The sequence below is a fragment of the Urocitellus parryii genome, chromosome 4, assembly GCF_045843805.1.
Source record: "Urocitellus parryii isolate mUroPar1 chromosome 4, mUroPar1.hap1, whole genome shotgun sequence".
NCBI classification, from domain to species: Eukaryota; Metazoa; Chordata; class Mammalia; order Rodentia; family Sciuridae; genus Urocitellus; species Urocitellus parryii.
The window spans coordinates 59,744,116-59,768,959 of record NC_135534.1 but is presented as its reverse complement, the minus strand read 5'-3'; the positions used below and the strand labels follow the sequence as shown (position 1 = coordinate 59,768,959).

At 37.8% G+C, this 24,844-nt stretch overlaps 2 protein-coding genes across 2 annotated transcripts; both read right to left on the bottom strand.

Moving 5' to 3' along the window:
- Positions 1-13,155: 13,155 nt before the first annotated feature.
- Positions 13,156-14,100, bottom strand: LOC113200820 (olfactory receptor 56A1). Its single transcript, XM_026414381.2, has one exon. It carries the CDS (start codon positions 14,098-14,100, stop codon positions 13,156-13,158), a length of 945 nt encoding a protein of 314 aa, XP_026270166.2.
- A 9,688-nt stretch (positions 14,101-23,788) lies between these two features.
- On the bottom strand, positions 23,789-24,784 carry LOC144254594 (olfactory receptor 52L1-like). Its single transcript, XM_077797949.1, has one exon. It carries the CDS (start codon positions 24,782-24,784, stop codon positions 23,789-23,791), a length of 996 nt encoding a protein of 331 aa, XP_077654075.1.
- Between the last annotated feature and the right edge of the window lie 60 nt (positions 24,785-24,844).

The window sequence follows — 24,844 nt, the reverse complement described above, 5'->3', positions numbered from 1 at the left end:
ACCACCCCCTCTCTCTCACCTAAAACTAAGAAATCTGGTGATGAACTTAATAAGACACCTGAAGGAGGTAAATGAGAGGCAGAAGTGGCCAGGCTCTCACTTGACAGGTCTGAGAGACCAGGACAGCCAGAGAAATCACCAGACTTACTCTTAGCACTTCTTCCCCATCCCACTCCACAATCTGGATTTCAGCTGAGCAGCAAATGTACATGAATGACAGGGATATACCTAGGTTTGCTGTTTTACCTAGGTTTCTGTTCTGTTTTCCTCCTATATTCTCCAGGCACACTTGCACTACTGAAGATAAAAGAGTAAATATGGCCAGTGAAAGCCACACAGTTCTTCCTCCTCTACTCCCCTACTTCTGGCCAGATGCAGACACTCCCCTGAAAGAGGTCGAAGCTTTAAAAAAAATAGTAGAACCTGACAATGACCAGAGGCCAAGTCGCAGAATGACTGCATGAAAGAGAAGGTTCCCCCCCCACACACACACACACACCCCTACCTTGGAACCACTGAGAAGCTGGAATTGTGCTTCAACAACTGAGAAGCTGTCCTGACTAAGCCTATAGACTGTAAGAAAGCTGACATCCAATACTAGAAAGACCCATAAGAAAGAAAGATGGCATGCCTCCTACATGATAACTCCAGGGGAAATAGCTGTAACAATTCAAAATAACAATATGTTTGCCAGTGTTTGTTGCATTTGACAAAATATTATGAGAAACAGATTTCTTTAGCAGAAACTTGGCTGATTTCAAGGAGAAACTGATAATAATAAAGACACTACATAAATATAGAATCTTGAAGAATTGTCCTGCTACTTTTGGAAGTCCAATGTTAAAAGAAAGTTTAAAGATGGCTGTCAGTAACTCATACATCATCCCTGAGAAGACAATAGATTAGGTGTGTAGTTGACCTTCTCAAGTCTGATAGTCTTAAAATAAACATTATTAAGTGGGAAAATAATGGAAGAGGTAAAGGGCAAAGAAAACAAAAAAAAAATTGATAGCATGCCTACAAAAATCCTTTGGGTGTACTTACTAATACATGGAACTGACCTGATACAAATGGATAAGAAAGCTGACAGGTTTTTGAGGATTTTTACTGCCAAAGAAACAAGAACTTGACTTTCAAGGGAAAACTTTTATTTATACTTTTAAAAGTTACTGGTCCTAATATTTTATAATGAGAAGTAGATAAAATGCAGGGTCACTACAAAAAGAAATCACACTCTTTAATGCCTGCTACATGTAAGGTCAAAGGGGGAAAAAGAAAAAGAAACAAAATTCCAAAGGTATAATGACATGAGAAACAATGGTCAGACATAAATACTGTGATCAGGAGAGTTTCTCCCTGAGGACACAACCAGCCTCTACTCAGGGACTATCTGCCATGTCAGCACAGCAGCTACTCCCAAAGTATTTCAGCATTATCAATTACAAGGACTCTACTTAAAGGAATTCCATGCTTCACTTCCAGTTGAGAATCTTTACGGCTGGTACCCAGTTTCTGGTCCACCATTAAACATGTGGAGGGAGGAGGAACGTCCCCAGTCCAAGAGGAATCATACCTGGACCTGATGGAGAGGACTTTGTGTTGTATGCAGAGACCAGGTTAGCATTTGGGTGATCTCCCTGGGGAAATAAGTAAGTATATCTTACATGTGAGAGTAACAGAAATGAATATCTGTGACCAGCCTCTCCTGCAGGCAGCTGGATTTATGTGAGGAATCTGGCCAGTGGAACCATAGAGGAAATGATGTAAGCCTCCCAGTTTGTGCTCCTAAAACTTCCTACACATACTGCCTCTTCACTAGCTTAACAGCCAGATTCAAAAGCACCACTGGAGTGACCAGAACAGAGAGGATCCTCACATTAGAAGAAACATTAGTTCCTAAATGTTGACTTTGGAGCAGAGTCTCTGTGAATTGGAATGGAATGCTGATCAGAAGTAAACTTCTATTTGTTAAGCCACTGAAATATCATTGCTATAACAAGTAACTTTACTTGTTTTGGTTAATTCATTGCTTGTTATTACTGCATACAGCCCCTATTCCAATACTTTTAATGTCATAGATTATGAAATAACAAGGGTATGCACTAAACTGATCAGTACTCAAATCTTGTCTTTGAGTTGATACTTCCAAATGCCGCAGAGGAAAAGAAAATTAGAGCATACATTTCTGGCTGTTCTATTTCTAAATAATTCAAATTCCCTTGTATCTTAGGAACAGAAAATACAGTATCTTCACAAAGCAACCTACTACCCTACCTACTAATGTTAGAAATCCCCAGGAGTTTTCTAAAACAGTTGTCAACCCTCTTTCAAACACCACAGAACCAAATTCACTCCAGTATTGTTATTCCCATTGGTAGCCACAAAGAGGCACTGTTGACCTACAGATAAGGAACAGTTTGCTCACTCCTGGCAATAGTGCCATTGCTGTGACTGCACAACCTTGACGTCCCAAAGTCAGTCTCTGAGGTCACAACTCTGACTGGTAACACTCATAAGCTTAGAATACCCTGAAGCACAATAGATTATCAGGATGATGATATAAAAAGTTTTCCGTATGCGGGAAATGTAGTAATGTTCAATACTTTTGAGCATTGACCACCAACATAAACTTACCACTTCCACCACCTTTTTTTTTTCCATAATTTTAAAACGGCTTCTTAAATTTGTTTTAAAACATAACATGAGGAAGGTGTTAAAACTGTTGGAATAGCTCAATAGAATAAGAATTCCATATTTGGGGAGGGATGAAGAGGGAGGTATTCAGAACCCTGCACCAGAATTCCCTCAACTTGATCACAGTGGGTTAATAATGTGCTTTATAGATATGGTTAGTCAATGATACCAGCTTGATGAATCTTTCTTCATAAACTCTCTTTTTCCTCCTGATAGTTTCATTTCAGGAGACTTCCTTACCACCAAGTCTTGAAGTTTGTGATGATAAATTTAATGTGAAACATTAAAATAAATAAATGTATATATGGGATTATTTTTTCAAGTAGGCTTCAAATCCTCACAGCAGAGACAGGTATTTATTTGTGTGCAAACAGAGCTTGGATTTTTCCAAGTATCTACAGAAATGAAAAATGTTAGGTTATTTCCAAGGGACTCACTAAATGATGGGCCAGTCAATCTAAGCTGGACAAGGAGTGAAGTCAAGGTGCAAAGGGGATAGATGGCAGTGGGATGGGGATTCTGGCAACAGCCTGGAGGCCTTGATGTACAACAGTTGTGTCTATAGGATCACAATTCCAAGGATACTTGGCAAGTTGACCCAAAGTTAGATCATGAGAAACGTGTTTTCATGGATCAACCACAAACACAAGTTAACAATAGGGCCTTTAAATAAGAAAGATTGTTTTAGACACAGGCTGAACTCAGCACACAATCATTTCCAGTTTTCCCAGCAATGGGAAGCTCACACATCATCATTTCTTCTACTGACATTCTGATAAAATTAAATGCATGTGAATAAGTAATTAATAATTATAGAAAGAGCTACACATAGTACAATTGTCTAATTTAGGGCAGGCAAATGTGAGAGGAGGCTAACTCAGATATATTTTAATGTTTTAGCCTGTAGTATCTTCCACATATTTTAGACAAATATTTTAGTTAGATAATAAGCAATTTAATTTCCTTGTTGTCTCAATGGCCCACTTGTAGTTATCATTGCCTGGAAGGTACTTGAACTAGAAAATGTGCAGAAATGTATTCTCTTGGTGCCCTTGATAAATCTGTTTGGGGTTGGTGTTGTTGCAACAGCCTGCTGCTTAGATAGACCGCTTGGCCCTTTCCACTGCACAGGAAGATAGGGCCCATCTTTAACAGATACCAGGAGGAGAACAAACAGATAACAGCTCTGTGGGCAAGTAGGGCATGAGCTGTTCCCACCAAGAACTTATTAACACAGCCCTATTCACTTTTGCTGTGTGTGCATCTGGGACACATTGGGCCATGCAGCGATAGAGCCCAGAACAGACAGATAACTCAAACTGAAGTTTCAAAAGGACATACGGTCCAGCCAATAAAAAGTGAAACGGCTGCTTTATAGTTCTCAGTCCTCCCATTCTTACTTTTTCTGCTGTTCCAAGCATTTCTAACTGGTGACCTTCAAATGTGCCCACACATTTGACCATGTCTTACATTTATTTACTTACAAAACACTGGGCATTTCTCTCTCCAGTCTAATATTGATCCTTTGACATCCCACACTGATCAACACAGCCTAGTCAATCAGTAGTAGTGGTTTTTATTTTTTCCCCTCTGATTACACATAAAATATCAGCATTCTAAAATTCAAATTACATAATGTTGTATATCATTTAAAATCCAACAAAACTCTACCCATCAGATATAGTGTAAATGACCTGTTGGATAGTTCATCTGTGCTTTTCTTTATTCATATTAAGATGATTTAAATATTTATATATAATTTTTGGTATCACTTACATGCAGGGATCCATTATAAACTCCTTCTTATATTCCAAACCTTACACCAGGCTTTATACACTATGGTAAAACATTCCTTTAGAAATCTTGCTAGAATAGTTCTTGAAATTACATTAAATTTATTAGTCAATTTGGGAGAACTGGTATCTTTTTTTTTTAAAGAAAGAGTGAGAGAGAGTGAGAAAGAGGGAGAGAGAGAGAGAACTTTAAATATTTATTTTTCAGTATTTGGCGGACACAGCATCTTTTTCTGTATGTGGTGTTGAGGATCGAACCCGGGCCGCACGCATGCCAGGCGAGCGCGCTACCACTTGAGCCACATCTCCAGCCCGAGAACTGGTATATTTAACTGGTATCTTTACAATGCTGATTTATCCATTCAAGAGTATGGTTTAATCTCTGACATATAATAATTTAAATACTTTAAACATAACTTAAAAATAATGTCACCACAAATCTTGTGTATTTATTATCATGCCAACTTCTAGATGGAAATAATTTTCCTATACCAAATAAGACATTAATTTCCAATATTTTAGGTAGTTTTTACCGCCATGGAGAAATTATGATCACTCTTAAATTTATCTTATATCTGGACATCTCACTGAACTGATGGTATATCCTAAAAATTGATGATGATCTACTTAAAAATAATGATAGCTTAACCACTTTTACCAATTTTATTGATGTGCAATTGAAAATGAAATTGTGTGAATTTAGGGTGTACAAAGTGATAGTCAACATCCATATATTGTGAAATGATTATCACAGTCCAGCCAGCAAACACATCTACCACCTCATCTAGTTAATCTTCATGTGAGGGTGTGTGTGAAGATATTTAAGCTCTTACTGTCTTAGCAGATTTCAAGTGTCAGATACAGTATTGGGAACTCCAGTCACCATTCTGCACAACAGATCTCCACAATTTATCCATTGTAGAACTAAAAGTTTGAACCTTTTCACCAACATCCCCCATCTGCCCCATTTGTACCTGAAAGCCACAATTCTACTCTATTCCTGTAAGTTTATTTTTTATTCCATAACATAATTTAATATTACACAAAAGTAATATCATAGAGTATCCATCTTTGTGTATTGGCTTAACATAAAGTCGTCTAGGTTTGTACATACTGTGGCTAATGGCAAGATTCCTTTTTTATGGCTGAATTATATTTAATGCATGATATGTAAGTGCCATGGAAACAATGTGTCTGCAGATAAAGAAATGGTAATGATTTGTTACAAATAATTCTGTAGTTAACATGGTAAGTGCAGATATCTATGAGGCAATTTCTTTTCCTTCAGATGAATGCTCAGAAGTGGGAGTACTGGAGCATATCATTCCTTTTTTATTTTTTCCAGGAGCCTCCATACTATTTTCCACAATGGCCTTACTCATCCACTTTCCCACCATCAGGGCCCAAGGGTTCCCTTTTCTTTTCACCCTCACCAATACTTGTTTCCACTTGGTTCTATTATAATAAGTATCCAACCAGATGTGAGGTGACATCACATTGTGGTTTTCATTTGTATCTCCCTGATGATTAGTGATGTTGAGGATCTTTTCATGTGTCTGATGGCTGCTTGTAAATCTTTTTTAAAATTTTTTTTGTAGTTGTAGATGGACAGAATGCCTTTATTTTATTTGTTTATTTTTTATGTGGTGCTGAGGATCAAACCCAGTGCCTCATACACACTAGGCAAACGCTCTACCACTGAGCTACAGCCCGAGCCCCTTGTAAATCTTTTTTGAAAAAAAAATGTCTATTCAGGTCCTTTTCACATTTGTTTAAGTCAGGCTGTTTGTTGGGTTTTGCTGTTGAGTCTTATGAGTGATAGCTGTATATATTTTGAGAATTAACTACTTATCAGACGCATGGTAATAAATATTGTCTCCCTTTTTGTTGGTAGTTTTTTTCATTTTGTGGCTTATTTACTTTGCTATGCAGAACTTTTAAAATTTGAAGTAAATTTATTTATCTTCTCTTCTTTTTTTTTTTTTGTACTTTAGATGTCATTTTAAAAATCATTGCCAAGAAACCAACATCAAGGAGCATTTTTCCTGTTTTTTTCCGAGGAGTTTTGTGGTTCCGAGTCTTACATTTAAGTTTTTAATCTATTTTATGTTCATTTATGGAGTGATACAAGATAAGGGTTCAATTTCATTCTTTCAAATGTGGATATCTAGTTTTTCTTGCTCTATTTGGTGAAGAGACTCTCCTTTCTCTATCATGCATTCTTGACACACTTGTCAGACATTAGTTGACCATACATGCATGGGGTTATTCCTGTGTTCTCTATTCTGTTTCATTGACCCATGTATCTGGTTTTATGCCAGTAGTATGCTGTTTTAATTACTACAGTTTTGCAGTATAGTTTGAAATCAGGAAATGTGGTGTCAACATTTTTGTTGTTTTTCTGAAGATTGCTTTAATTATTCAGAATTTTTTATACTTCCATTGAATTTTAGGATCATTTTTTTTCTATTTCTATGAAAAAAATCTATTGGAGATTTTTACAGGGATTGCATTGAATCTGTGATAGCTTCTGGTAATGTGAACATTTTAACAATATTATTTCATTCCATGAACACAGCATATTTTTCCATTTCTTAGTGCCTTCTTCAACTATTTTCCTTAGCATCTTACAGTTTTCAGCATATATTTTGTCTCTTTATTAAGTTCACTCCTAAATATTTTTGTTGTTTTGATGCTTTTGTAAATGGAATTACTTTCTTTTTTTCTTTTTTGGATAGTTATTTTTATGGTATAGAAATTCAACTGGTTTTCATATGTTGATGTTATACTCTACAACCTGGTGGAGTCTGTAGAGTTACCTATACATAAGATTATGTCATCTGCAAAAAGATACAATTTTACTCCTTGCTTTCCAATTTGGATGCCTTTTCTTTCTTTTTGTCACCTGATTTATTTAGCTAGGACTTACGAGTCAAAGTAATGGGAATAGGCACTTCTGACTGTTTAAACCTTAGGGGGAAAGCTTACAATTTTCACCAACAGTTATAATGATATTGCGGGTTTATCATATGTAGTTCTTTATGATATTGAAATATATTCCCTCTATACCAAATTTGATGAGATTTGTTTATTTGTTTGTTGGTGTGGTTATACTGCCAGAGATCAAACCCTGGGTCTTATTCATGCTAGGAAAGCACTCTACCATCAAGCTACATTCCCAGCTGTATTGAGAGATTTTATTATTAAATAGTGTTGGATTTTATCAAATGCTTTTCTTCATCTATTGAAATCATCATATGATTTTGTCTTTCATTGTGTTAATGTGATATACATACATTACAAGTTATTCCATTCTTGCATCCCAAGGATGAGTCCCTTGTGGGCATGGTGTATGGTCATTGTTGAGTGTGGGATATTAAAGGCTCCTACTATGGTTATATTGCTGTTTATTTCTCCTTACAGTTCTGCTTTAAATGCTTAAGTGTTACAGTGTTTGGTACACAAATATATAGAGTTGTCATATCTTCTTGATGAATTGATCCTTTTATCACTATCTAGTGACTTTCTTTGTCTTACAGTTGGGGCTGAAAGTTGTTTTTTTTTTTTCTAAGTATGACCACCCCTACTCTCTTTTGGTTATCATTTTCATGGAATATCTTTCTCTGATACTTCACTTTCAACCTTTAAGGGTCCTTCAAATTAAAATAATTCCTTGCAGGCAGTGAATATAGGATTTCTTTTGTTTTGTTTTGTTTTGTGTTTTGTGTTTTGTTCCTTAACCCATTTAGCTATACAAGGTCTTTTGATTAGAAATTTAATCGATTTACATTAAAAGTAATTTCTGATAAGTAAGGTCTTGCTGTTGCCATTTTACTGTTTAATAACTGGCAATTTCTTTCTTTCTCTCTTGATGTCTTCCTGTGATGAATTTTGGAGTGGCATAAATTTTAGTCCTTTGTCCTAATCTTTTGTCTATGCAGATTTTCCTTTATGATGATGATGAGCTACAAAGTATGATATGCAATTAGTCTTCAGCTGGGCTCTGAGGTCGGGGAGGGTATTCTTTGGATTCTCTGGCTTACCAGGGTCAGAGGATATCTTCCACAGTCAGGTGGGATTGCCAGCTTGCCTCCTTGTCTGGACAGGGCCTTAGGCTGGGCTGTGTAGCAAGGCCAAACTGTTGGCTGGAGATCCAACCAGTAAGAATTTTCAAGCCTGCTTCCCAGCCAAGTAGAAACCAGCTCAGCTCCACAGGTAGGAAAAGCCACAGGCAGGTCAGGCTTTGCTACCAGCAGGAATACAGTGCCACCATCAAGATCCACACAGTGATCCCTGAGAATCTATTCCTCTGCTTTGTTTCTACCTGCACCAAGGTGATCTAACCCTGCCAGTTCCCCATGTTCCTCACGAAATAAGTCAAGTGAGATCCCAGGATGTACTGCAGAATGCTGGGGAAGCTGGATATCTGCCTGAGGCTCTCTTTTCCTCACTGAAAAAGGTGTAGTCCAGGGGAACCACCTTGGCATGATGTAGTGCTTTCCTGGGGGAGGCAGGGTGGAGGTAGTAGGTGCTCAAAGTGAAACTGCTCTTCTGACATTTAATGCATTCTTCTTGGTTGCTGTGGTCCAAGGGAGCATATCATCCTCATCCCCAGATTATGGGACTTTTAGAAAGGCATTCTTATCTGTGGACAGTTGCAAGATAGACTCTGTGAGGAGGACTAAAGTCAGAGAACTTATTCTACCATTTTGCTGATATCACTCTTGATCACTTTAATTGTCATGCACTTAGAACTCTTCTTTCTTCCCTGTGTTATTGTTTTGGTTGGACCATGTTGAAAAGTAGCAGATCTTGGCATACTTACTTTATTCTTAATTTTAATATAGATGCTTTGAAGTTTCTCCATTGTGATAATAATGAGGTACTTGATAAATAGACACATCAGATCAAGGAATTTTTTTCTCAATTTTCAAGAACAGTTTAAAGTTATAAATGGGTGTTATATTTTAAAAATTTTTCTCTAATATTCAAGGTAACTATATAATTTATCTTTAATGCATTAATGTCATAAATAATATTGATAATAGATGTTAAAATTAATGCTGCCTCCCCTAGATAGAAATTCATTGATCAAAATGCATCATTTGATTCTTTGTTCTGTTAGATTCTATCAGTGCATGTTTTATTTGGATTTTCATTTTCATAAATGAAAAGAATCTTTTCTAAATTGTAATTTTCTTTTAAAGACATGGTAATTCTGATTTTATAAAATAAGTGGTGTAAATTTCCCTCCTTTTTTGGATAGCCTACTAAAACTATAAATCCATACATAGGTACTAGTAATTTTGTTGGGAAGAGGTATTTTATTAATATTTAAACATTTTTTTAGATGGAGTCTCACTATATTTCCTAGGATGGTCTTGAAATCAGGAGATCCAGTAATTCTCCTGTCTCAACATCCTGAAATATTTGAACTTTTTAAGGGCTATTGATATCTTTGAATATTCTTACATAAAGTTTCTTACAACCCTTTATATTTTTACAAGTTTTTGGTTCATTGGTATAAACATTGTTCATAACATTGTAACTTTCTCATGTGTCAGACTGTGTTAATTGTCTATCCAATACCCATTCCAGTCTTGCCATCATCTCTCTACATTTCTTCCTTTAATAGAAGATATCTAATTCGTTTCATATTTTTATCCCCTAATGCTATATAATACATTTCTCTCATCCCAAAAGATATAATCATGAAAACACAGACCTATAGCAGGTGCTGTGTTCTTCTCGGTGCTTTGCCCTTGGAAAGGAATTGCTTCACTCAAGGTTATGCCTCCTTTCTGGGGCAATCTGCATCCAATCACTGATTGATGGGACTGGGGAAAGGCCTGGCACATACATCTCAATGTAGACACTCTGAAAGGTCATCTCAGAGCTCCCTATGGTATTGTATGAGTACTTTGTTTTCCCCTCCACTATTTTCCAATAATTTTCTCACATGCATATGCCAATCAGTCAGTACTCTGCTGAATAAGCAAGGGTCTTCTCTGTAGATCTTTAGGATTCCTTTTACTCTGTTCTATCTTCTAACACTCTGTCTTATGAACTCTAGTGGCCTTGCCATCCTTCACTCCCATCTCCTTCTCCTCAACACAGAAGACAGCTAAGCTATACCTTAGATGGCCTTTGATATGGCCTGAAATCTCTATATAATGAGCTGGAAAACTCTCCAATAAATAATAGACTATTTATTGTTTCCTAACTCAGGATCACTACAGCTTCCTATCTCTCAGGGATCACTGTCTATGACCTGATGTCCAATGCCTTGAAAGTCATTATTTTTACATATTTTGTTTTAGTTTTTCAGTTGTTTTAAGTGAGGGGGTAAATTTAGTGATGTTCTATCTTAGCAAACTAAAGTACTTCTAGAAAATATAAATCCATACTGTATAAGCATCTATCTTGTGTCTCCTTCCTAGGATCATAGTTGGATTTGTAGAATAAACCCCATCCCATTCCATCCTGCCCCCTCCCTCAGGAAAAGTCTGTGAAATGACCATAGCTTTAGTGTCTCAGGAGGACTATGAAATACAATGACAGGGAATACACCTCTGAAAGAACCAGAGGACAGAGTGATTTGGAGACTTCAAAGTGTATCCAAGGAATTTAAGGAAAATATATAGAGAAGGGCAATGATGTCCAGAAATTGGAACTCAAATGAGATGTGACTAATCAGGACCTTCAAGATTAACATGGCATTTTGATTTTTTTTAAAAGTGAACAGTCTACTAAACTTTTTTCCTTGTGTCTAAAGACAATTAGATGTGTGCCCAGAATTAATATGAATATCTCAAGAAGACTACATTACTGAAACTTTTCTCACAGGATTAAGCAAGGACAATTGCCTGATCAAGCTTCCAGGTCAGTTAGGTTTGGCTCTGGGGAACCTGATCTCTGTCTTTATCCATAAGAAGATAAGCGTATGCCAATATATTTTGAATAAGCAGAGTCAAACTGACGAAACCCACAGAAGTCTCATTATGAAAGCTTGAAAATACAGTTGGCCATCTCTCATTTATGCCACACATTTAACTGATAATCAAGTTCTGCTGGTTCTTTAAAGAAATTACCTTAAAATACTTTCTGATCACTTTTTCTTTAATTTAAAGATGTCAAGAAGCTCCCTAGCACCCCACAATTCACCAAGTTCTTGTTATATTCTAAAGTTGTCTAATAAATGCCTATTCATCCAATATTTATAATTAGCCATTAAAGAGATATTTCATAGAACAACAATGATCATTTTTCATTAAAACAAGGGATTGATACTCTGTATTTCAAATGTCTTTAATTTAACAATCATGGAAGTTTCTCCTCTGAACCAATCTTTAACCTCTTAATGGAGTGGCTCTGGCTTCTACTTCATGACATTTTTCAAATAAGAATTATGCCTTCCCTTTCAGTAAGGTTATTGGATGAACCTGAACCCTCAATTTCCTACTATCCACATGAAAAATATATAAGTGCTACCAACTACAATAATAAATTTTTTCCTTACCCATTTTTATCAGATTATGAATCCAGAGATTTAACCAAAGACTATAGTTATAGTCCCCTCCCTCAAAGCTCTAGAACTCCAGAGCATATGAAGCATGATTTTGAGTACACAGGAGGTTCCCTGTACCTCAGTTGGTTTGACCACCATCTACACTGATGGTATTATTCCCCAAGGATTTCCACTTTGGTCCCCATAAGTGTTTGAAGATGTGTGAGGCTTCTACTTGGCCCTGGTTGGTACAGTTATGATCATGAGCCTTTTGTGATAACAGCCTGAAGAGCCATGATCACAAAAAGAAGGTGACTGTGTCTCTGGGTTCTGTGCTCCTATTTTATTCTTTTTTTATTTTTTTTATTTTTTTTATTGGTTGTTCAAAACCTTACAAAGCTCTTGACATATCATATTTCATGCATTAGCTTCAAGTGAGTTATGAAATCCCCATTTTTACCCCAAATACAGATTGCAGAATCATGGAATTTGCAGGGAAATGGATGGCACTAGAGCAGATTATGCTTAGTGAAGCTAGCCAATCCCTAAAAAACAAATACCAAATGTCTTCTTTGATATAATGAGAGCAACTAAGAATAGAGCAGGGAGGAAGAGCAGGAAGAAAAGATTAACATTAAACAGAGACATGAGGTGGGAGGGAAAGGGAGAGAAAAGGGGAATTGCATGGAAATGGAGAGAGATCCTATTTTATTCTGAGAGAAAAAGCCAATGGGCAGCATCAGGTTCATAAAAAATAACATAGGATTGAAGAGGGAGTGGAAATCCATGGAAACATTCTGGAGTCAGACAGACTTGCATTGGAATCAATGCTCCACCACTCACCAGATTATCAATATATGGTTATCAGTATATGGAATAATAATCCTACCATGCAAAATTCTTGTAGGATAGGATGATTTGAATATGTAGATGTCTAGTCATAGTGAAGTAGCTACAAATGTTAATAATACCACATAGGTCTTTGAACTTTGATCAAGAACTAAGAGGGATATACTAATTCCTGATATTAAAGAGACAAAAAGTAGGTAGGAAATATTCAATATCTGCACATTAGTTTATTGCCTGGAATCATGGATCCTGAAATGGGGGAAAATGGTATTTCTTTGAGTCCTTTAGAGTTCTTTAGAGTTTGGTAAGTATTCAAAACCCTCTCTGCAGCAATTTCTGAAATCCTTGCTTTAACTCTTTGGTTCGAAACCCATATACAATAGGGTTCAAGGCAGGGGGAATAAGGTGGTGGAGAACATTAAGTAGGATCAGGATGTCCATGGGGACCCTCTTTCTGGACACATTTGTCAACACTATGACCAGCAGGATGGTGCTGAAGAAGAGGATGAGGATGAAGTGGGAACCACATGTGCTCAAGGCCTTTGTTGCAGCACCCTCAGCCTTAAACTTCAGTACCGCTCTTAGAATAAAGGTGTAGGAAAGGAAGATGAGAAAGAAATCTGAGCCAAATAAGATCCAACCAGCCACAAATTGGTAGATTCTGTTAAGGGTGATATTGTCACAGGAAAGCCTGGACACAGACAGGTTGGCACAGATGCAGTTCTCAATGACATTTTTCCCACAGTAATGGAGATGAGCAGAGAGAATGGGAACAGGTGAAAGCAGCAAAACACTCCGAGACACAATGAAGACACTAGCCTTGGCCACAAATTGGTTAGTGATGATGGAGGGGTACCGCAGTGGATGGCAGATGGCCACATAGCGGTCATAAGCCATCACCATGAAAGTGCAGGACTCCATGGGGAGAAAACTGTTCATGATGAACATCTGGAGGAAGCAGGCAAAGAAGCTGATGGGTCTGAGGTCAAACCAGAAGATGGCCAGGACCTTGGGGATGACAGTGAGGCAGAGCACAATGTCCAGCAGGGACAGGAGGCTGAGCAGGTAGTACATGGGCTCATGCAGGGAGGCCTCCAGCCAGATGACAATGAGGAGGGTGGTGTTGGCCCCCATGGCCAGGAGGAAGAGGAGGCTGAGGGGCAGGGACAGCCAGTGCTGCCAACTCTGGTAGTTAGGGAAGCAGATGAGGAGGAATTCAGAGACTGGAGCAGCGGAGTAGTTACTGGATAATTTCATGAGAGAAATCCTCAACTGAGAAGATTTTACCTGGATTTATGTATGACAAGACTTAGGAATTAAGTTTAAAAAAATAGTTATCAAAATATTGACTAACACTTTACCATCTAGAAAATTGATGAGATATAAAATACTAATCCAGGGCTGGGTATGTGACTCAAGTGGTAGCGCATTCATCTGGCATGGGTGAGGCACTGGGTTTGATCCTCAGCACCACATAAAAAATAAAATAAAATAAAGATGTTGTGTTCACCTAAAAATAAAAAATAAATATTAAAAAATATTAATCCCAGACAAAGGCAAAGATCAGTGGATATTCAGATGAATGGGGGCAGGGTTGACAAGTTATTTCTGGAGTTAGTTTAGAATAACAAATAAGAAAGATTACACCAATGGTTTAGAAGGAAAGGGGTGAAAAGAATTAAAGCACATCATAAAATGGAACAAATTATGTTACATGCATCTGTGAATACATCAAAATGAACCCCACTATTATATATAATGCACTAATAAAAAAATAAAATACACATAGTAAAGTAAGAAAATTTTTCTAACCAATGTTGACAAAGCAAATAACCAATTATAAATCCTACAAGCCAAAAATGCCTGCTCATTTACAGAATAATCTAAAATTACTAAACAAATCATAAAATCATGGTTAATCATATGGTACTTTCAGAAAGGATGCTGATATCATTTATTTGATAGTAGTAAAACATTAGATTTCTCTCATTTTTATCATATACAAAAGTAAATTTTGGATGGAAAAATCTATGCTATACTTCCAATCTTATTCTAAACTAAAGGAAAACACAAGTAAACACTGACTAAATATAAAGAGGGTTCCTCACTCCCTGTCATTCTAGCTTCTACTTCCGGCACACCCCATCATGAGCATACTTAATCCAAGTCAGCACAAGTACAATTCAATCTTTCTATAGAAAGTTATGTTCAAAGTCAAACTTTTCATTAAGGATTTATACCTACCAACCTGAACTGAGCTTTTTATATACAAGTTTATTACAATAACCTTCTCTGGATAATTCATTCCTCCGCCCATTTCAAGCAATTTTTCAATCAATTTTTCAAGCTTTCTAAATTCTTTTCAAATGCTAAACCGCTCCTTTCTCATTTAACCTCTCCAACCCTCACAAAGGCAGCAGAGACCTCAGATTCAAGTTCCTCAATTTCCCATGATAGACTCATAAATCCAGGAATGTTTAACTCCTTGCTCTCCTACTAGAATATGGTAAAATATACTTTCCATCCCTCCCTCAAATGGCAATTCATTCACCTCTGATTTTTATTCTACCTACCTTGATTTTCTTAGGAACTTTGACCTATTAATATTCTTGTCAATTCCTTAGGTATTCAAACTCTTCACATTGATATTAAAAATGCTTAAGTCTCTCATATCCTAACAAATATTTTAATCTATCACACAAACCCATTGGATGTGTGATCATGATTTCACTTTTAGACAATATACTAAATCTCTCTCCATTGTTCTTTCATAGTCAAACATAAGGGACCAAAAGAAGCAAAGAACATCCTAAAATGGGACAGGTTATTGTTCTCTTCAATAGTCCAGTTGAGAATTGATATGTGTGTGAATAAATGGATCTGGAGTGGCTCTGAGGGTGTAGAGAAGTGTCAATGTTACGGCACAGACAGAGATTAGACTGACTAGTTATATAGAAGAGAGGGTAGGCATTCAAAAATTGTGGTGTCTGTTCTGCCTTAAATGACTTAGTAAATTTCACAAAACAAACAATTGACTTTGGAAAGACTTAATGTATCTCTGGAGGCAGAGATTATAGATTCAATTTTGATATATCGAGCTTATGGCATCTATATAAGTTAACAAATACCTATGACATGAAATGTTGAAGAACAGAACTCCAATTTCTTGAAAGCTCAAAGTTAAATATAGGAATTGGAAATTATCAGCATATAGTGTATATTGCAGATCCTAGGACTTAACACATTTTCTTAAGGAGAATATATAGATTAAAATATAAACAAGCATAGCAATGGACCCTAAGAAACAGTGATCCTTCAGCCAGAAATTATAGAGATTCAAAGGAAACCGGAAAGGAATTTCCAGAGCCATAATTGAAAATCAAATGGAGTGGCCAGATGTGTCCACTACAGAATTTCATTAATGTAGAAAAATAAATGGTCCATTGCATTTGGCAATTAGATAATCACTGTTGATCCTCACAAGAACAGTTCAGTGGGAAGAAGATAGATGGAGGAGCCCACGGGCTTGACTGAATGCAGAAGGGTAAGTTTGGGTTTGTGCTATTGTTTAATAGGATAAATTTTAATATTCTTATGCTAAGAGTTAAAGGACTAAAGAAAGAAAAATACTGGCAATAAAGAAAAAAGAAAGATAAGGAAGGAAAAGGAAGAGGTCCTTGAGGAAATAATTTTGTTCCTATTTAAATACTTTATAAAACACAGCACCATCTGACTTTCCTCTTTTCCTAATCCACTATAAAAATCTCTGAAGTCTATAAAATATAGTTTTCATCTTTTTATCCCATGCTGTGTTCACACTACCTAATTCTCAGTAGATTCTGAATAAATGGTTGTGAAATAAATTTTATATTTTGAGATTTTGAGGGTTTAGAGGTTAAAATGAAGAAAAAAAACAGAAAAACATTAACTCAAGCGTCCAAGGGAACTGATGAAAGAATTGAGGCAAGCCAAACCACAGGAAGAAGTGCAAGATGTGAATAGAAACCGAGAAAGCTGTGGGCCAGAGGCAGACAGGGCGAGATTTGTGATATCTTGTTGGACTTTGGGCATCTTAAACTAAGCACCACATGTAAAGACTCCCTGGCCACAAAAGCCTGGACCCTGTTGAGTGGGAAACTTCTGATTCAGTCTCTGACCTACTAGGTCCTTTGCCTTCATACTTACACCAGCAGCAAACAACATGGTAGTTCCTCCTTTACAAAAGAGAATTGCCTCAGATACCTTTCATTCCTGTGGCAAACCACATCCGATTACTCTGCATTACTTATTTTTCACCTTCTGCCTGTTCTCTTTTCTTGTCTTATTCTATATCTGAAAGATCCTTGCCTTAGCTTTGCTTTTTCCTATCTCTTATGTATGGTCCCCATCTATGATCCTGCATCATAATTCCTAGTCTCTGATTCTTCCTCTTCCCTATCCTCATTACTTCCTCACCTTGTGGAAGCAATTACAAGCTCATCCTTCTACCTAGACTTCAGTAAGAAGGATGTACATATTTATATGAGTGGAATAAGTATAGAGAAAATATAGTTAGATAACTGGATTTATTGCAGATGGAAGTATAGACACAGACATGAGTCAAACTTTTGACTTATTTGATTAATAAGAGCTACTAGATGTCAGGCTGGTGGTACACGTTTGTAATCTCCGTGACTCAGGAAGTTGAGGCAGGAGGATCACATGTTCAAGGCCAGCCTCAGCAACTTACAAGACCCTCAGCTATTTAGCAAGACTGTCTCAAAAAATGAAAAGTGAGGTAGGTCAGAGGTAAAATGCCCTTTGGGTTCAATTCCTAGTACAAAAAATAAATTAGGACTTCGGCTATATAAGTGGAAGTAACAGTCATCAGAGGGAAAATGGTGTCTTCTATTCTGCCACACTTAGAATGTTGTGTCCAGTTCAGAGCACCTTGATTTAAGGAACAGTTTTAAACTTGTACTACCTAAAAAGAGGTGTCCAGGATAAAGAGGATGCTAAAAACTCATTGAAGAAAGATTAGGAAAGTGTAGATATTTTAACTAAACAATTATACAAATATACAATTGACTTTGAAAGAAAAGAGGAGGAAACAAGAACACTAAGGGCATTGGGAGAAAAATCATAAATCTGTTTCTGTTGGAAATAAATCCTTTATAATCAGAGAAGATTTCTCTCTTAATACTGGGCCACACTGAGAGAAGAAAATAACCAAATTTCCTTACCAACTTTCTCCCAGAGCTTCCATGATCTGGGTGCCTAGTGTCACATTGAAGTCAAATTGTTGTCATTGTCCTTTCCCTCCCTGAAACCCCTAGACTTCTTCTGGGAACTCTCTCATGAAGGTCTCAGCCATCAAACACACAGGATCCCTTGCATTCAATGCTGTGGGATTCTTGAGACTAGACTAAGGTCCCTTCTGGGAGGAAGCTGGGTATCTGAATGTGCAGGCCACCCGGTACCACAGCTCATGGGATTTTCCTTTTATTTTTAAATTTTTTGTACAGAGGATTGAATTCAGGGGCATTCAACCACTGAGCCACATCCTCAGCCTATTTTTTTATTTTATTTAGAGACAGAGTCTCACTGAGTTGTTTAGCACCTTGCTTTTGCTAAGGCTAACTTTGAACTCACAATCCTCTTGCCTCAGCCTCCAGAACTGCTGGGCTTTTCATCTTTTGTCATGGGAACCACTATAATAATGTAGAGAAAGTGTGTTCTGTCTTTTGGTGACACAGATGCTACTGGCCCTGAACAATACTGATCCCCTCCCTCACCCCTGGAACTCACAGATAAAACAACAGAGCAGGTCCTGCTTGAGGAAATGTCTGCCTCCAGTAACCAGAGCTGGAACTGTTTCCATGGTTCTGATGAAAGAAATCTAAAGAGTTTTATGATATGCAGTTAATTCCTCCCACTGCCCCACCCACTTCTCAAAGCCAACTGAGAGATAGTACTTTGGGAACAGGGTCCTGGCAGCTGAGGAGCTGGGTCTCTTGGGGACCCTACCTTAAGTTATGATGCTACTGAATGAAAATAATTGAGATATTGTTTGAAACTGAGTTGAAATTCAAGTCAGCATCTACTGCTTGACTGTACAGACCAGCCACTTAAACCTTCCTTAATTCTACATTCAACATCCTGAAATGTTATCTTGATAAATTTCCTATATTGAAACTTTCTAGGATTTATTAACAAAACTATACAATTCTCTTCTTGTTATGGTTTTCTGAATTCATCTCTGCTATTTGATATCTGCATGAATTTAGGCAAATAATTTAATCTATGTAAGTCTCAGTCATTCTACTACTGTTGACATTATTATCAACTATATGTTCATCACTAGATTAGCCCCAGGTAGTTATGGGTTCCTGCCCTCAAGATTCTTTGGTAGTAATTACATGACATTGTAGTATGAGTAACTTCTTGTTTTAGTCAGCTTTTTCATCCCTGTGACCAAAAGACATGACAAGAACAAAGACAGAGGAGGAAAAGTTTATTATGGATCACAGTATCAGAGTTTCAGTCCTTGGTCAGGGAACTCCATAAAACTGGGCTCAAAGTGAGACAAAATATTCTGGCGGAAGAGTATGGCAAAGGAAAGCAGCTCAGGACTTGGCAGTCAGGAAGCACAGAGAGCTCCACACACCAGGGACAAAGTATAAACCTCAACAGCATGCCACGTGACCTACCTCCTCCAGTCACACCCTAAATGCCTACAGTTACCACCCAGCTAATCCAACAGTGGATTAAACCACTGATCAGGTTACATCTTTTATAATTTAATCATTTCTCCTCTAAAAATTATTGCACTGTCTCACACACAAGCTTTTGGAGGACACCTCATATATAAACCATAATGCTTCTTGTTATTCACAAAATAAAATAAGCTTCCTTAATATGGTCACTTCAAGACTACATATAAGCTTTATAAGGATTAGATTCACATGGATTTTGTTCTCCACAAACTTGCAATATAGCATGGGACTTACTGCAATAGAACCAGTGCAGTTTTAGCTAATTAATTCAAGATCATGCATAATGAATCAACTTCTTTCCTCTCCAGCATATTTAAAACCACTTTTTTCTGCAAGTAATTATTTTTAATATAATAATATTTTTAATAGTCATTGAATATCTCTTGGGGTGTCTGTGAATATGAAGTTCAAGTGAAACCAGTCAGTTTTATTGTATGATTTTTTTTCCCTTTACCTCCTAGGTTCAACCACAGAGAAGGCAAACAGCTGGCTTCTATCTAGGACGGTGTTTATTCATTATTTCACAAGTCTGTTTTCTCCTTTGCCCTGCTCTGTGCTGGGACAGACTGCTTCTCTGGGTTCATCTGTTTGACTCTCTGCTTCTAGTTCAAACAGCAGGAGCCACCTGCAGAAGACAAAAATAGGAAAGGAGTAAGGGTTTGGGTGCTTATCCTGCCTGACTCTGCTTTAACACAGGTCTGATGTTGATGTGTTTCTCTGTAGCCACAGACCCTGTGGAGACGCAGCCCTTCCACAGCTCCAAGGTTACCAGGCTTCAGCAGAAACCCTGCCAGTCCTTGCTCCTTCAGGCCTGAGGATATAAGTGGCCTCCTCTGTTCCCCTATGTTAACACTTCTATGAATAGCCCTTTTATTAAACTCCTCTCTGAGAAATCCTTTATGCTTTTTGTTTTCTGCTTCCTCAATAGCACAGTAATGTGTACTAGAAGGAGACCCAAGAACTGATTCTCAAAATGAGATGCTAGAGGAAGTGAAATAAAAGAAGAGAAGAGGGGAGGGAGCAGGCACTGGGAATTGAAATGCAGGACATTATATTCCATGTATGTGTGACCATGTCAAAATGAACCCCAATATTATATATACCTGTAATGCTGTAATAAAAACAAATTTTTAATGAGGTGCTAGAATTGAGTTATAGATTTGATGAGCAAGTGGAAAATCTCCTTTTCAGGGAAAAATGAAGCAAAAGTGAAGTGTGTAGTATGGAGTGGTATCTCAGAAATGACAGTTACTACCAGGTACGTTGCATGGTGGGCAGGCAGAGGGCAAGGTAGTGTGGTAAGCAAACACATAGGGTGAGCTATCTGGGTTAAAATCCCAGCACCACCGCCTACCAGCTCAGCTACTTTGGATAAATCACTTCTCTTCTCTGGGTTACTGTTTTCTTATTCGTGAGTAAGGGTTAATATATAAGCAACACTTAGTGCTGAACTCATAGTAAGTATTATATAGGTGTTAGCTCTGATCAATTGAACTAGTTTATATGTAGTTCAAATTAATTCCATTGGGTCCTCATATTTCCTCTTTGGGAAAGACTACTCATCCTTTTTCCAAGTTGGAGCCAACTAAATAATGTAAAGCTGTGCCTCTAAAGTCCATTTACTCAATCTACATGTCCTTGTTATACTGACACTGACAAAAAGAAAAAATCCATTTAAAACCACTTTTTTTCTGCAAGTAATTATTTTTATCATAGTCACTGAATATCTCTTGGGGAGCCTGAATATGAAGTGCCTCTGCATAGAGCTCATTTGACCAGAAACAAACCACAGAGTGAGTTTTCCTATCGCATTTTTTGGAGATAAAATAAGAATGGCTCGGGCTTGACCTTGCCAGGAGTTCATATCAAAGAACAAATGGCCAAACATGGGAAAGAAGACATTCTTAGTGGATGGGAAAGGGAGGATTCTGGAAAAAGATCTTAAGGAAACCTGCTCTCTTGAACTAAGCCATAGGAGAAGGGAGGAATGGGGAACAAGGAGAGGGACAGGGAAGGGATAGGTAGAAGGACAGAGGAAGGGCCAGAGAACAGAAAGGAAGTAGTAGAAGAAAAAGAAAAGGAAGGGAAATTAACAAGAAGGGAAAAGGGAGGGGAATGGAGGGAAGAAGGAGGAGGGAAGGGAAGACTATCCCCTGAGAATCCTTAACCCAAGTCTGCATAAATGGTATTTTACAGGTGGAACTCGCATAACTGAGGTGTCCTAAAATGTAAAACACACACATACACACACACACACACACACACACACACACACACACACACACACAAAATGAAGTATTACTCAGCCATAAGAAATAATGACTTCATGGGGCTGAGGTTGTAGGTCAGTGGCAGAGCACATGCCTGGCACATGTGAGGTACTGCAATCGATCCTCAATACCACATAAAAATAAACAAAATAAAGATATTGTGTCCATCTATAAATGAAATTTTAAAATATATATAAAAAAATAGAATGACTTTATGACGTTTGCTAGCAAAAGGATGGATCTGGAAACTATCATGATAAGTGAAGCCAGTCCCCAAAACCCAAAGATCAAATGTTTTTTCTGATAGATGGAATCTAACCCACAATAAAGGGTGGGGGTAGGTAAGGGGAGGAATAGAAATGTAGTAGATTAGACAATGGAGAATGGAGGGAAGGAAGGGGAATAAGCAGAGGAAATACAGTAGAGTGAATCTGACGTAGTTTTCCCGTGAACATATATGAAAACAACACACTGAATCCCACCACCATGTAAATCCATAAGAATGGGACTCTAACAAGAATAAGATATACTTCATTACTGTGTAATTATATCAAAATGGATTCTTCTGTCATGTATAACTAAAAAGAACCAATAAAATAAATAAATAAATAAATGCATACATACTAAAGTAAAAAAATAAATAAATAAAACCTCTTAAGCAAACTGTTGGTTTTATTGGCTTAAAATTTTTTATAACAAGTACTCTTTTACTATCTAGTATGATCTGCACTGATAACTCCTTCAGTCATCATATTAATCCTTTATGTTTTTCTTTTTCTTTGATAAGTCTTACTAGGAGTATATCAATTTTAATGATCTTTTAAAAAACAACTTTTAAGATTTCTTTATATTTAATTAATAAAATATAAAATGATATTCTTCATTTTTATATTTTATTAATTTCTTCATCTTGTTTAACTTGGGCTTAATTTCTTCTTCTTTCTTCTATATTCTTAAATTGCCAAATTAAATAATTGATTTTAAATACCTATTCTTTCCTAATACAAGCATTAAATGGTGTAAGTTTCCCTCTATTTAGTCTTTAGCTGTACCTCCTCATCTTTTGCTTTTGTCATGATCAATCACTTTAAAATTTTTCTAACTTTTCCTGTAATTTCTTATTTAATACGTGGTTATTGAGATGTCCTTTGTTTGTTTGTTTCCAACCATTTAGGGCTTTTCATTGCCATCATGTTGTTATTGGTTTTCAATTTTACATTCTGTGTTGATAAGAGAATATATTCTGTACCATTTTATTGTTTAAAAATTTATTGGTATTTTTGATGACCCCGTACATAAAGTAATGTCCTGGCCCTCCTAGTGGCTTTCCAACTTCCAAGTAACATTAACAGCAGGCACTAAGTTCCCTTGCCCAAAAGTAACTGTCTTGATTTTGTTTGTTTTAAGTAAAATGACGCTAGTGTTAGGATGAAGGGTGTTTTCTTAAAAAGTGGCCTTCTCAGCTGCTTTGAAGAGACCTTGCTGCCACCCAGGAGTCCAGTGATTTGGAGCTCACTGTCAAAGGGTTTGAAGACACTAAAACAGAGCATAATTGGGGACTTTTCCATTCCCATTCCAGACAGGGTTGCAGGAAAGATGTCATAATCAGAGCTGTCATTTATCTTATTCTGAAATCACTCTGAAAAAAGGAGTAGACAACTGTGGGCACCAGGAGAAAAAAATACATATAACATGTGTGTGTGTGTGTGTGAAGGAGGGGGGACTATTCATGATCCAGCTATCCAGATATATCCCAATAGAACATGGAGCCAAATGCCTGTGGGGTGTTCTTGGCATGGGGCTAATAGGAGTAGAAGGACTCTTCATTGTAGAGTGGCCTCTATCCATATTATCCATACAACCATGAGTTCTTGGCTGTGCCTGTGGCAGGAACCTCTAAAGAAAGTAACTAGATTAGGTTCAGACCAATCCTTTAACATAGAACACCCTGAGCACTCGATGGCGGATCTGCCGAGTCTTCACCCCATACACAAGAGGATTGAGGGCAGGTGGCACAAGGAGGTACAGGGTGGCCAGAAGAACATGGACATGATGGGGTACATGGTGGCCAAAGCGATGAGTAAGGAAGGAGAACATCCCAGGGACATAGAAGACCAAGATGACACAAACATGAGCCCCACATGTGCTAAAGGCCTTGAGTCGCGCCTCACTCCCTGGTACCTTGAGCACTGCCTGGAGGATGAGGGCATAGGAGACACCAATGGCCAGGACATCTAGCCCAACCACCAGAAGTGCCACTGCCAGTCCATAGGCTCTGTTCACTGTGGTTTCTGAACAGGCAAGTTTTACCACAGCCATATGTTCACAATAGGCATGGCCTATGACTGTGGTCTGGCAGAAGATAAGGCTCTGAAGGAGGATGGGGAAGGGGATGAGGAGGATCAATCCACGCACCAGCACTGCCATCCCAATGCGCCCTATGGTCCCTGGATGCAGGATGGTGGAATGGTGCAGAGGATGGCAAATGGCCACATAGCGATCCAGAGCCATGGCCACCAGTACACCTGACTCCATGGAGGAGAAAGCATGAATGAAGAACATCTGGGTTAGGCAGACAATGTACCCAATCTCATGAGCATGGACCAGGAGCACAGCAAGGGCTTTGGGTGCAGTGGAGGAGGCCAGGACAAGGTCAATGGCAGCTAGCATGGCCAAGAAGAGGTACATGGGTTGGTGCAAGGATTGCTCAGCCCAGATGATGAAGATAATGGTAACATTGCCCACTAGAGCAAGGAAGTAAAGGACACCCAAGGGGAAAGCTATCCAGTGCTGACTCTCCTCTAGACCTGGAATACCTACCAGGAAAAAGGAAGGCTGGGGTAGCCTCCAGCTAGAATTGTTAAGGGCCATCATAAAGGACTTAGAGAGGGAAAAGGGAAAAGAAACCAATGTCATGATTTTTTTTCACTCCTGATATGTTACCACATAGCTCAGCTCTGGCTGCCCTCTGCACCA

Coding starts and splice junctions, on each gene's coding strand:
- LOC113200820 (XM_026414381.2), bottom strand. CDS start 14,100: ATGAAATTATCCAGTAACTACTCCGCTGCTCCAGTCTCTGAATTCCTC.
- LOC144254594 (XM_077797949.1), bottom strand. CDS start 24,784: ATGACATTGGTTTCTTTTCCCTTTTCCCTCTCTAAGTCCTTTATGATG.